Source organism: Myotis lucifugus, unplaced genomic scaffold, assembly GCF_000147115.1.
Source record: "Myotis lucifugus unplaced genomic scaffold, Myoluc2.0 scaffold_0, whole genome shotgun sequence".
Classification (NCBI taxonomy): Eukaryota; Metazoa; Chordata; class Mammalia; order Chiroptera; family Vespertilionidae; genus Myotis; species Myotis lucifugus.
Window position 1 is genome coordinate 43,666,382 of NW_005871048.1, and position 14,223 is coordinate 43,680,604.

At 39.6% G+C, this 14,223-nt stretch overlaps 1 protein-coding gene across 1 annotated transcript in view; it reads right to left on the reverse strand.

Moving 5' to 3' along the window:
- Positions 1–9,102, reverse strand: part of LOC111823024 (microtubule-associated serine/threonine-protein kinase 4-like) — a 122,503-nt gene extending 113,401 nt beyond the window's left edge. Inside the window, exons 1-2 of the mRNA XM_023745029.1 lie at positions 9,076–9,102; positions 6,886–7,039 (exon numbers count right to left, since the gene is read on the reverse strand). Coding sequence (XP_023600797.1) covers positions 6,886–7,039; positions 9,076–9,102 — 181 coding nt within the window. The remainder of the gene's footprint in view (positions 1–6,885; positions 7,040–9,075) is intronic.
- Between the last annotated feature and the right edge of the window lie 5,121 nt (positions 9,103–14,223).

A 14,223-nucleotide genomic window follows, 5' to 3' on the forward strand; every position in this document is an offset into this window, starting at 1 on the left:
ATGCGAACACTTTGCGGAACGATTTTATTTTATTTGGTTAAAAAATTCTATATGAATGTCTTTATCACAATATATTTAAATATTTAAACACGTAATAATATTCACAAAACTCAAAACTAAAGACGTCCGGACACAAGAAGTATTTCTCAATAACTATTCTCTTTGCATGGTGAGATATCCAGGGATATCGGTTATAAAATGAGAAAACAATACATTGGTACCCTAACGGTATTGTACTCGACCAGCGCCATAAAGTGTTCTCTACTTACAAGGGATTTTTATGATACCTATTACCCCAATGGGTATGAAACGGTTCACATACACAGGTAGGTATCTTTGTGAACGGCAAACAAACAAATATTTGGTAATACGCAGTTACAATCGGCCCGAGTTTACACGTTTCCCGCACTCCACCGCAAATCTATATGAACCGAGTTAAGACGGCTCCCGCGGAGTACGCGTAATTCACGCGAGCCGACTTAACTCGTTTCCCGCAATCCAAGTGATATAACAGACAAAGTGATCACCCGGATTAAGTATAGTAGCCACCTGGCAGCATATATAGCTATTATAATATCACTGACTATATTCCCTATTAAAAATAAAATTTATTTTGAGAGGAGTGTAGATTCACTTGCAGTTGTAAGACATAATGCAGAGAGGCCCAGGTACCCTTTACCAGTTTCTCTTGATGGTAACATCTTGCAAAACTATAGTTCACTATCACGACCAGAACAATGACATTGATACAGTCAAGTTACAGAACATTTCCAACACCACAGAACCACTCATGTTCCCACTTACAGTCACACCTACTTCCCTCCCACTCCCTCCTTAAATCCTGGCAACCATTAGTGAGTTCCCCACTTCTATAATTTTGTCGTTCCAAGAGTGTTATATACAAATGGAATTATAGAGTGTGGAACCTCCTAGGATAGGCTTTTTTTTTTCAAATAGCATAGTTCTCTGGAGATTCACCCAGGTTGCCAGAGGCATCAATAGTTTGTTCCTTTTTATTGCTGAGCAGTATTCCATGGTGTGGAGGTACCTAAACTACCTGCTTTTGCATCATTTTCTCCTCCTTCCCCCATCACAAGAGAGGAAGTGGCTCTCTTCCTATAAAAGGCTCTCTTCCTATCACATGTTCCCTGGATACCCTGCTGGGTTCCTCCAAACCTCTTCACTTTATGGCTACCATCTCTGTCTTCCGAACTTACACACATGCCTGCATGACCCTGATGCTACAATGCCTCCCTGTGACCCCTCAAGCCCTTTCAGCTCATACTCTATTTCTCTTGTCCCTTCCACAGCATGACTTCTCAAAAGAGCCATCTACAGACTTAACCACCAACACATCAGCTACCTCTAATTCTTTCATTACCATTGCTCTTAACCCACCCACACTTCACTACTCTCCTACCAGTGACTACCCTGCTAAAGCCAAGGGTGAGTTCTTGTTCTCATACCACTCTCAGATGAAGCCAATCCTTTCTCCTCCAAATATGTTTCTCTCTATCTCTGTGATTCCACAGTCCTACTTGATATATCTATTTACTATATTTCGTAAGCATTTCAAACTCAACACACTAAAGACGAAGTTCATCACCTCCTATCTCTTTATTAAAACCTATTTCTCCTAGTTTTCCTTTAGTATGTGCTATGTTGTCCCTGCCTCTTATGTCAGTGAACTCAGCGGCAACACTCCAGCAGGGACCATCCTAGTGGCCCCACACCAGCCTTGCATTCCGCTGTGACCATGTGCTGGGATCTTGCCAAAAGAATGTGAATGGATGTAAAGTATGACTCTTCCAGGCTGGGACTTTTAAGAAGTTAAAAAGGTTTCTCCTCTCTCTTTCCACTTCCACCAGTTGGAAGTAGAGTATCCTAAGGCCATAAAGAGCAAAATCAGAAGATGGAAGGAGTGTGGGTCCCTCACTCACTAGGAGAAAGAGAGCCACCAGCAACCCAAAACATTTACATAGGAAAGAAAGAAATCACTATTGTGTTAAGACATTGATTTGGGGGGCTTTGCTTGTTAAGGCATGTAATGTAACAACACACCATTTTTCCATCAGTATTATTACAAAAGTAAAGAAATCTAGTCAGCATGGGAGGTATTTACGGCAATATTTACTAAATACCAAGTCCACCCATAAAACAGTCACATTTTATGTAAATTTGCTTTAATCTGAATTCTTCCAGACTTGCCCGCTAAGCTAGGGAGACTTTTAGCATGAGAAACCTGTTCAACTCTACACAGCATGCAAACCCTATGTCCCCCAGGTTAATTTTAAAGAAAAGGATGTTTTCTGAGGTTGGGTTGTTTTTCCTTTCCCTCTTGAAACAAAATTCACTCTGAAATGCCTTTTTTTTTTGGTATTTTCAAATCTTATTCCAAACTGATTTCCATAGTCCAAAAGAGAAAAATTTCTCAATTTTCCTCCCAAGACAGAGCACCATAATTCTACTTTATACTGTCAGCAGAGTTGATTCCTTATTATATGCAAGTTACACACACATACATAGATCCCTCTTTGTTTTACATTCCAAACAGCTCAAACGTGTTTTGAAAAATACAACTCTTCCCGAGGAAGAGAAGCCCTTCTTTTCCAACTGTTAGGGCTGCCACATCCATATACCACAGCATGGAACGCAAGACTAGGATTCAGGGCATATTTGCATATCAACAAGCCAGGACTCTGGATCCTGAGGTTCTGCCCTTCATGCTGCAGCTCCCTCGCTGTGAACTGTCAGGTGCATTACCACATGCCCATGCCCAGACTAGAAGGGCCTGAATAATGACTAGAATAATGCTGCCTTCCTCATCAGGGGGCTCCACAGCTCAGTCAATGTTTACAGGATGCTTCCTGGGGCCTATTTAGCATGCTGCAGGCCAGCAAGGCAGAAAGCACCATCAGCTGACAACAACAAAACATATATGTAAGCAGTGATGGGCACCGTCAACTCTGGGTCTGTTGTTTAAATGCCGGTCCTGCAAAAAAGGTACGGGTTGCTTTTTCTTTTCATCTAATACCCTTAAGAGATTGATTCAAACTTAAGTAAGAAAATGTCAGAGTTCAACCGGTTTGTATGCATGCTGAGATGATGGGCTTTTCTTTATACTGCTCTGTCTTCTTTGAAATTTTCCACATTGAACACATATTATATTTATCATTAAAAATAGGAAAGTGTAAATACTGTAAAAGACGTTTAAATAAGAGAGTGAGAGGCTAACTATGATAGACGGACTTATTAGTCCCAATTTTTCCCTCCCCTCTAGTTAGTTGCATTCTACATCTGCATCCTTGCCAAGATGTCAAGGTGGGTGGAGCATGCTTCTACCCCTTGACTCTGGGCTTGACCATATGACTTGCTTTGGCCAATAGAAAATTAGCAGCTATGATGCCAGCTTTAAACATGCCTGTGCAGGAGGACGTGCACCCGCATGCTCCTGTCTTTTAGCAGGAGAACGTGATGTCCAAGGAAATCAGACACGGAGCACAGCTGAACCCAAACTGCAATCTAGAACCAATCCCAGCAGAACTCAGGCTAAATCACCCCAAACCCAGCTGACCTGCAGCCACGTGAGCAAAAAACACTTATTGTTGTCTACCACTGAAATTCTGTGGTTATACAGCATTAATGTCATCAACTGATGCACTACCAAGTGCCACGCAAAAAAATCAGGAAGAAAAAGTGTGTCATGGACTGAATTGCAGGCTGGAAAAAGGCCGTAGCATTCCCCACGTGCCTATTTATAACGGGAACCCAGTCAACCATCATCCAGTTTGAGAAAACTCTTTAGCAGGCAGAGATTGTTTCCCCTTCTCTTATGAAACATAAAATTATTTCACTACAATTACAGTCAGTCCTATGAAGCAAGAGCTACTACATGACCATTCAATAATGGAATTTCACATAAAAAATGTAGTGAGGCTCTTTCAATGTTAAAACATATTATTTTACAACATGGTTTTAAATGTTTACGATTACTTTCCATTTTATGTGTATACCATATTACGGTTAACCAATATTCTTTTGCTAGTTATGTAGATGATATGCATTTTTTATTATTATAAATGGTGCTGCTCTAAATATAACTAGAGTTCATTTTCTGCATATATTCATGACTATTTTCCCGGGAATGAAATCTGAGAATTAGATTTGCTGGGTTAACAAATGTATAAATTTTAAGGTTTTTAATGTGCATTAATTGCCTAGTTTTAATTTACTTTTGCAAATAAGGGAGTAGGAGACCTACAGATTGAGTCAGCCCCAGATTCCAACTGAGCAAACATTTTCCCACCTAGGATTCACTCCAATTAATCCTGCTGGAATCTACTGAAAACCTCGTGAGTGTTTACTGTGCTAAGAACAGAGTGATGGTTACAAGCATGGACCCCGGAGCCACAATGCCTGGATTCAAACCTTGATCTTGTGCAATTTACTCAACTGGTTTGGGCCTCAGTTGTCATCTATAAAAGGGGGATAGGAGTTCCTCCCTCATAAATGCATAGAGATGTAGTAAGGATTAAGTAAATCAATACATGTAACCTCCTAAGAACAGTGCCTTCTACATAGTTAAGTTCTTGATGTTAGCTGTCAATGTTCTTAGGGATAGTAGATGAAAAGATCACAGATCTTCCTCTCAGAGAGTTAAGAGTTTAAGGAAACTTATCATAACTTAGGATAATTAGGTGGCAAAATTTTCAAACTGTGAACTAGTCCTCCACAAAGTCTTTGTTCTAAGGAACCAGTAGAAAACTGCCAAAGAGAAGATCCTTCGATTAAAACAAAGTTACGCAATAGGAAGGTGGCTGGTCTTTAAGGAACAGAATATATCAGGGACACATTTTTTATGGCAAAATCAGTTTGACTTGATTTAAGTAGGGTATGTCCCAAGGTAAGATCTTATGTGATTAGTAATAGTTGCCTAAAACAAGTAGAAACTATGTTTCTTAAAGATCAGAGATGACGCTTCCTTTCCCCTGCTCATTCCTGACACTAGCACGGACTCCAAGGAGAAACTCAGTGGATGAGGATTCCACACTGATGTTCACAAGCCCAAGTTCTCTAGCAACTGCAAATACCCCAAATTCAATTAGTTACACACAGAATGCTAGTATCCACCCATCCCTGGGCTAAATGCTTTGCATACATTATTTCATTAATGTATTGATGACCAATTAAGAATGTTTTCTGTATATTCCAATAAAACTTTCAAACAGCCCTAGCCGACTTGGCTCAGTGGATAGAGCATCGGCCTGTGGACTGAAGGGTCCCAGGTTCGATTCTGGCCAAGGGCACATGCCTGGGTTGCGGGCTCCATCCCCAGTGTGGGGTGTGCAGGAGGCAGCCAATCAATGATTCTCTCTCATCATTGATGTTTCTATCTCTCTCCTTCTCCCTTCTTCTGTGAAATCAATAAAGAAATATATTTTAAAAAAAACTTTCAAACAACTATGTTGATAAACAGGCTGATATCCAATGCATTTAAGTTCTTCCAAATACTATTGAATATTTTTTTAAAATTCTCTGACCAAAGACTTAATTACCTAAAGTAATTATATAGCAAGCTAAATTACATAAGTATGGAATTGCTAGAGCTGCTTAAATTATGAAATGATAATCAAGTCCAGCTTTTCCCCCCCTTAAAGCTAAAGACAATTTCATGTTTCAGGCCATACGTCTGCATCAAGAGCTATGCCCTCGCATTATCTTAAAGCTTTAAATAAACTGCTTTAGCAAAAATTGGAAAGAACCATTCCTGCCCCTCCTATTGGTAACAAAAAAAGTTTAAGCAAAGTAAGTAAATTTCTTAAGTGAAATTAATAAGCATAGGGATGAATGAGCCTTTTAACTTTTAAGATTTAATTTCCCACCCATAAAATAAGGATTAGACCAATAATCTTTAGTATCTAACCTTTAGTGATTTAAAGTTAAGTTTAATAACATGAAATTTACATGATGAGTTAGTTATTAAAAACCCAAGTTATATTAATTTGGCTATCTTTCAAGTCAATAAAAGTGTCTTGTGGGTTTTCTAGATTTGAAATTTTTAATTAATTTGATTTTAACAACATGATTGAAAAACAGGTGAAAGATTTGAAAAGACACTTCACAAAAGAAGATATATGAAGTCCAATAAGCATATGGAAAGATGTTTGACCACACTTAGTTGTCAAGAAAATATAAATTAAGACCACAATGTGATATGACTATCTACCCATTAAAATGGCTAAAATTCAAAAAGACTGGCCACACCACAGGTTGGCAAGGATGCTGAGCAATTAGATCACTTGCCTGTTGTTGTTGGGGATGTGAAATGTCACAGTTTTGGAAGCAGTTTGGCAGTTCCTTATACAGTTCAACATACACCACTGACATTCACAACGTGGATGGATCTTAAAAACATTATACTGAGCCCATGAAGCCAGGGACAAAAGAGCATGGCCTGTGTGACTCCATCCATATGAAATTCTTAAGCTACTGTAAATCTAATTTATAGTGACAGAACGCACAGCTATGGTTGCCTGGGGTCAAGGATTGGAGGGTAGGGGAGGGAATGACTAGGAAGGGGCACAGAGAATATTTCTTGTCTGGGTTTTGGTGATGGTCTGGCATATAAATTCACCAGATCCCACCCACACATACAGTGAAAATGAGTTTATATTACTGCATGTAAATTATATTTCAGTAAAGCTTACTAATAAGATCCTCAATTTAACTGCTCTCTGGTTTGGACTAGATTTTACCACATGGTCTGCAGAGAGGCAAGACCATTCTTAAGCAGGCTGATGTTTGCACCTGGAATCCCATGGGCACCGTTCAGGACCCTCCAGGGTATAAACAAAATCCCTCCTACACATATCACTGGTGACTCACCTGTCAGCGCACCTCCCAGGCTCCCCCGCCGCAGCTGTCGTCCATCCTCGCTCAGCTGGTTTTTGAACTTCAGGGACTTTCCAGGGCCCGAAGCCAGGTCCGGGTTGCTGCACTTCCGACATGGCATGGGTGGTGGGGACAGTATGTGGTCAAGCTGCAGAGAGAAGGACAGGGCATCACTCGCTGGGGACGCTCCCAACACCACCAGAATGAGAGACCAACCAGGCACACTTTCCTCCTTCCTTTTCCTTCTCTAAGTCCCTCCTTCCTGGCCCTGTTTTTAATGTGGCCAGTTGGGAGCATTCAGGATTTCACTGTGTCTCTTCCATCTGACAAAGTCTGGCTGGCTCAAAACCGTAATAGCAGGGCTTTTCAAGCGGTGGGTCACAAAGCATTCGTGCAGCGATTCTCAACCTTCTTCAACTCATGACACATATACTAATTACTAAATTTCTGTGGCACACACACACACAAAAATTATTTTTTGCCGATCTGATTTTTAAAAAAGGTATAATTTTGATTCATTCACACCAGACGGCTATTGTGTTGGCTGCTGTGATTTCTTTTTATTTGACAATCTAAGGGGAAAGAGGTCAGTGCCCCTGACTAAATAGCCACTGCACACTGGTTGAAAATTGCTGCCTTAGTGGATCATGAAAGCAAGTTTAGTAGATTGTGATCGGTATTTTTAACACAATAGAACAGAAATTATCAAAATCCAGTGAAGGAAGGGGGAGTTTTGTTTCATGACATTTTTTTCTTAAGTTACCCATGTATATGTGTGTGTCCTGAGTCACTATGTAAAATATGTATCTTTCTGTGGGCCTTGATCCCCCTGCCCCCACCAAAATAAAGAATATTGCTCTACAGAGAATCAACAGATTACTAATTTAGTTGTTCCCACAAAAATTCACAAGCTTTTGATGCTCATAGACATAGGGGAGGGAAATTTCTAGCACCACAGCCCATAATGGAAATCAATACATCCCTGTATCACTTTATTGCTTTTAAAAGAAAACCTGTCACAAGAATCAGAGAAACCAACATCCCTTCAAGAGACAGCTTTCTGCAAGCATCCCCTGTGTCACAACACTTATTTCAAGATCTGTCCTACTTTTATAAGAAAACCTTTCACAGGTGAATAGGGCCTTATCTCCTTAAATGATCACCTTCCAGTAAGCCTATGTGCATATATATGTGTCTCAGTTACTAAGGACAGAAATATTCGTGTGCACATACTATATATCCAGATAGTTATTAAGAAATTTAAAGGAAGTGCAAAAGATATTCATGGAAATTTAAATGGCCACAGAAAAGGGCCAACTTTGGAGCAATTTAAAAATAGAAAAGGACTGGGTAACAGCACTCAAGACCAAGCATTTTTAGGGGTGTTTGATTGTGATATGTTTTGTTTTCATGATAGAGATAGTCATCTGGTTATAACTGTCTGCATTGTTTTCGATTGATATTAGCACGGATGTATTTATTGGAGGAATAAAATCAGGAATAAAGTCATCCATTTGCCCGTCTATGCACCGCAGCACATTCAAATCCATGGCACACAAAGAAATTTGACCCTGCCTATGAGTGACTCCTCCCAAGCTAGTTGAGATGGAAGAGACTATTGGATCAGCTATTACCAGATGTCAACTCTCCCTCCAGCTCCACTGGAACTGCTGGATTTCAAGCACTTGTCAGTAAATACAATCTCGAATTCATTGCAAGTCAGTATTTTACTGTATTTCATCGCCACTTGGTATTTTGTTGAGAGGTATCCAGAAAGCTAGCAGTGTAGCCACTTCAGGATCAAGCCATATCAGGGCAAAGGGATTCCAGGTTGCACTTTTGGAAGGTATTGGTTTGAGGCTGCTGTTCACTGCATGAAGCGTCCTACAAGGAGGAATTTCTATCTAGTCTTACACATTTTTGCCCCTAAGCCCCCTGGACAATGAATTGTAACAAGGGAACCCTGGACAGTGATATCAGCTACTAGAAAGAGTAGAGCCCAGTCAGTGGTCCAGACATAGCAGGTCATTATACAATGCAGAGGTTCTTTTTGTCTCCTTCTTGGCTCCATTTATATCCTTACCCCAATTTTTTTAAACTATCATTTTTTTTAATTTCAGAAGAACTCTTGCAACAATAGAAAAGTCATAAGAGTAATACAATGAACACCCATATTCCCTTTACCAAAGGTGAATTGCTAAGTTTTCCCATATTGGTTTAGCTCTCTCATTCTTTTTCTGTCCCTGTCCCAAGCACACAGTTAGATGCAGACATTGTAGATCTTCACTTCTAGATACTTAATCATGCCTCTTCTAAGAACAAGGATGTGCTCTTAAATGCTCCCTCCCTATACTCTATGCCTCAAATATTTTATCAAAGTAAAGTATAAATACTAGGAAAAATATAAGATTATATCAGATACACTTAATATTAAAAATGTGCTCTTACATGTAGAAAGAAAACTTGCAGCCACAAGGTGGCAATGTGCTATAGACATTCAGCAAAATGTTCCATAATAGCTACTCACCCTGTAAATGCATCAAGAACCCCTCAGAGCAATCAAGCACGTTAAGGTCCATTCTACTTAGTTATTTGCTCTTAATTACTAGTTGCAGCAGCATAAAATACAAATATTTATTGTTTAAGGTTCATCAACTTCTGTCACATATTTTTCACCTGACGTTAAAATTTTCAGCTTGCAGAATTACAATGAATGACTCTAGGGAAGATTGTTATATCACAAATTAACAGTGGTGGAAAAACCAGCAGAGAAAAAAAGATAATTCCTAACTAGGAATTATGAGCCTTCCTTACATATTTCCAAAAAAGCCATAAAAAATATGAAACACATGTAGAAAGAAAAGAAAGAGATCAAGGAGAAAATATAGAAAAATAAAGAAGAAAATGTTTGCTCACATATATGTTGTCAAAAACTATTAATAAGCCAGCGTTTTTCATCAGAATCACAACCCCAAGAGTGGAGTCGAGTTTTAAATCTGGAAAAACTGAGGCAGTGACCTGTGTGGGCTGCCAATGTTCCAAACACAATACAAGTAAAAAAAAACTATAAATATAGTGCAATGTTCCAGGATCCACTTCCTTCTTCACATCCAATCCCTCTCCCAACAGGGCCCTCTCTAAATAGATCATTTTTCCAAATTTGCCGAGTTGTCACTGGCTCTGCTTTTCTTTCTACAGTTAGTCAAAGCTTCTCACAATGGTCTACTGCAGCCCTGCAATTTATTTTTCATTCTTTGTCCTGATTCAAACACTCAGGATCCCTCTAAAAACGTTCCATCACACCCTAGAGCTTTTAGGTTACATCAAACCTATCACTTTACACACTGCTCTTTAAATGATTTTCATTTAATCTTCTTCAACTTTTCCAAAGTCTTCATACTACAAGGAGCTCAACTATAAAGACAGAGGTTGTCTTTGAACTTACCCTGATGTTCAAGGACATCCAAGCCTGAGATGGTCATTCTTGCTTCAAACACTTCTAATTCCCCGCACTAAGCAGACAATGGACTCCAAGGAGCCAGACGGACTCCTTGGTCCTGTGCTTCCCTAGCAGGCTTCGAGAGCCACAAAGTATCCTGGATTGGCGTGCATTCTCCAGAAATGGGTCCTTACCTCACTCGCCAATCGCAAATATTGCTTCGTGGTGTGCTAGATTTGCTCCTAACTTCCTATGTCAGTTTCCTGTAGTTCCAAGAGCCACAAAACCACTGGAAGAGGCATATTAATCCTACCAGACCTGAGGCCCTGAACCTAACTGTCCCCTATACCTGGGCTCCTGAGCATTAAAGAGAAAAAGCCAACATGATATAGAAAAATGTTAGTTACATGCAAACAAGTGGTTAGAATAAGATGGAACTTGGAGACATTGTAGAAAATAGGTCTACCTTTCATCTACCTTTCATCTAGCGCCAATATTCCACCTTTGTGTGGAAATTACCGAAAAATCGGTACAGCGGTCTGGTAGGGTTAATAAATGTAGAAGTCAGACAGCTAGGGACCTAACATATCACTTACATGTGAGTGTTACACAACTGCTCTTGCTAGCCATTTATCACAGGAAACATATAAGCATCTTAGAGAACGAAAGGTGCACAGCTACTCTCAGTCTAACGCAGGTTTGGGGGAAGGTTTCTAAAATTATCAGTCCTATAGAAATAATAATCACCAACATTCAATGTCCACAGTGTTCTACATGTATCATCTCCACCCACTGTCTTCTGTTTTACAAAGTATCAGGCTAGAAAAAAAACACCTGAAGAATTCACTGCGATTACACTGTGGCTTCTGCCATCAGTGAAGATAAATGAAAAGCAAAGGTACATGGTTCACGAGATCGGACCTTATTTTTGTTGAGTGTCTCTGCCATCACCATCACCACCATCTCCAAACACGGACCAGGGGTTTCTTATTCTGTGGCTATTCCCTAGTAAAAGGCACATAGTAATTTTCTTCTTAAAAGGCATGTAGTAATTTTCAATGACTATTGAACCTGCAGCCTTCTTAACTGACAACTTCTCCAACCTCATCTCCAGACACGTTCATGCCCAAGTACATGAGTTCTCTAATTTATCATTTCTAAATATTAACATTGATATGAGCATAAACATATTTTTTAATTTAACTTTTTTCAGAATTTCAGTTTGCATTCAATATTATTTTGAATTAGTCTCAGAGGTACAGCATAGTGGTTAGACAATCATATACTTTACAAAGCATATGATACCTCCTCCAGTACCCAACTGGCACCATACATAGTTATTACAAAATTATTGACTTTATTTCCTAGGCTGTACTTTACATCCCTGTGACTATTCTGTAACTACCAATTTGTGCTTCTCAATCCCTTCACCTTTTTCACCCAGTCCCCCAACCACCCCCCTTCCTTTCCTCCCCGCTGGCAAGCTTCTCCAATTTCAATTAATGGGAGCTCCTTTTTTCTAGCTACACCCATCACAAACTTTAGAGTTCTTGTAAACTTCTCTTCTTACTCCATATCCATCAGCATATCCTCTAACTCAACCTCCAAAATATATCCAGAATCCAATCACTTCTTGCTACCACTCTGTCCTGCCATCAGGGTATCTCTCTTGCAATAGCTTCCACCCTAGTCTCAGCACAGCAGCCAAGGCCCTTGGAGAGCACCAGGCAGAAGTTCCAAATCATCTGCAGGAGTCCTCCATGGCTTCTCCTTTACCCAGAACAAAATGCAAAATCTTAAACATCAATTGCCTGCCTCCCACATGCTCCCTCCTGGGGATTAAGCTGGGACCCCTGGCATGTGCCTTGACCAAGAATTGAACCAGTGACCTCTTGGCGCATGGGACAACACTCAACCAACTGAGCCACACTGGTTGGGCTCCGAAGTCTTGACGATGCCCTGAAAGTCCTACCTCCTCTACCGCTACCTCTCTGATCCCCACCCCTACTGCTCCACTCAATCCACCTCGGTCTGTTGTCAGACCTCAGGTGGTCCAGGCATCTTCCCACCCAGGACCCATCCACTGATCATTGCCTGGTACACACTCCAGATATTAGCTACTGTGCTCCCTGCAACCTCCAGGTCTCTATTCCATTGTGACACTTTCAGGGGAGCTCCTCTAATCACCCCACATTAAACAGCACACCTACCACTTTATTCCCTTCTCTGTTTTTCTTCAGAGCATCTATCACCACATGATATGCTAGATCTTTTCTATTTGTTCATTATCCTCCTTATCCCACTAGCATGCAGATTACATGAAATAATACACTAGTCTGTTTTGTCCACAGCTCTATTAGGTCCACTGCTCTTCATAAAAGGCACCCTGTAAATATTTTTGGGGGAAAAAAATGCCAACTTCTAGGACTATGTCCCAAGAAAATAGAAACACCAATCAGAAAGGATTTATGCACCCCTATGTTCATAGCAGCACAATTTACAATAGCTAAGATTTGGAAACAGCCTAAATGCCCATCAACAGATGAGTGGATTAAAAAACTGTGGTACATCTACACAATGGAATACTATGCTGCTGTAAAAAAAGAAGGAATTCTTACCATTTGCAGCAGCATGGATGGAACTGGAGAGCATTATGCTAAGCAAAATAAGCCAGTCAGAGAAAAATATCACATGATCTCACTCATTTGTGGAATATAATGAACAACATAAACTGATGAACAAAAATAGAACCAAAGTCATAGATGCATCAAACAGACTGTCCAACCTATGAGGGAATGTGGGGGGTCAGGGGGTAAGAGATCAACCAAAGGACTTGTATGTATGCATATGAGCATACCAATGGACACAGACAGTAGGGGGGGGGGGGGCAGCCGGGGAGAGGTCAATGGGGGAAAAGGAGACTTATGTAATACTTTAGACAATAAAGAATTTTAAAAACTTGTTTTAAGAAAAAAATGAATTGCAAATCTCTGGTATTTAGTAAAAGATATAACAACAGATAAATAAGGAACACATGCCACAAAGGGTTTTTACTGTTGGAAAAATCAGAATAAAATTGTATTAAATGTTACTCAAGGTGAAAAGGCTAACGTGAAATCTATAGTATTCTGACAAAATCGAACATGTCAGGTATAAGAAAAGACCCTTAGGTTATAGCAAATGACATCTTTTCAAAGAATCTTTTCCATATACAAACTAATATGCTAATTTTTGAACACTGCTACCTTTGAAGGTGATTCCTAAATAATTAATTATTCGACCTTTTAACTATCTCCTAACTAGCATATTCACTTGTGTCTATCAATCCAAGCCTTTTTCTACCCCCAGTCCTCCTTTCTGTAATTCCTCACTTACTCTCATGGTGTGGCACATGCATTTTAAAGACCCATTCAGAATGCATGTGCCTTGAGGCCAAAGTTCATTAGTTCAAAGGGATCACAATGTCATCTGCATACATAATGAGGGCTTACCAGTGAAGTCTTTTTTTATGATTAAAAATGAGAGAGAAAGAGCCTGACCATAGGGTTACATTGTTCAGTTATTCTGTTTCTTGATATTAAATATTCTAAGAAACCAAAGATATGAAAATATGGGAATAATTATAAAACTGCATAGACAGTGTTTGTAATTTTAATGAACTGCTCCATCACCAACATCCAAAATGGAGTCAAACTGGCAATCTGAAGTGACTATTTCAAAATTGGATTATATTTACTTTTTTAAAAAATTTATTTCTTATCTTTTGCAACACCATGGACAGACCTGGAGAGTATTATGCTAAGTCAACTAAGCCAGTCAGGGAAAGACAAATACCATATGATTTCACTTGTATGTGGATTATAGTTACTTTTAAACCAAAGCCTATAAACAAC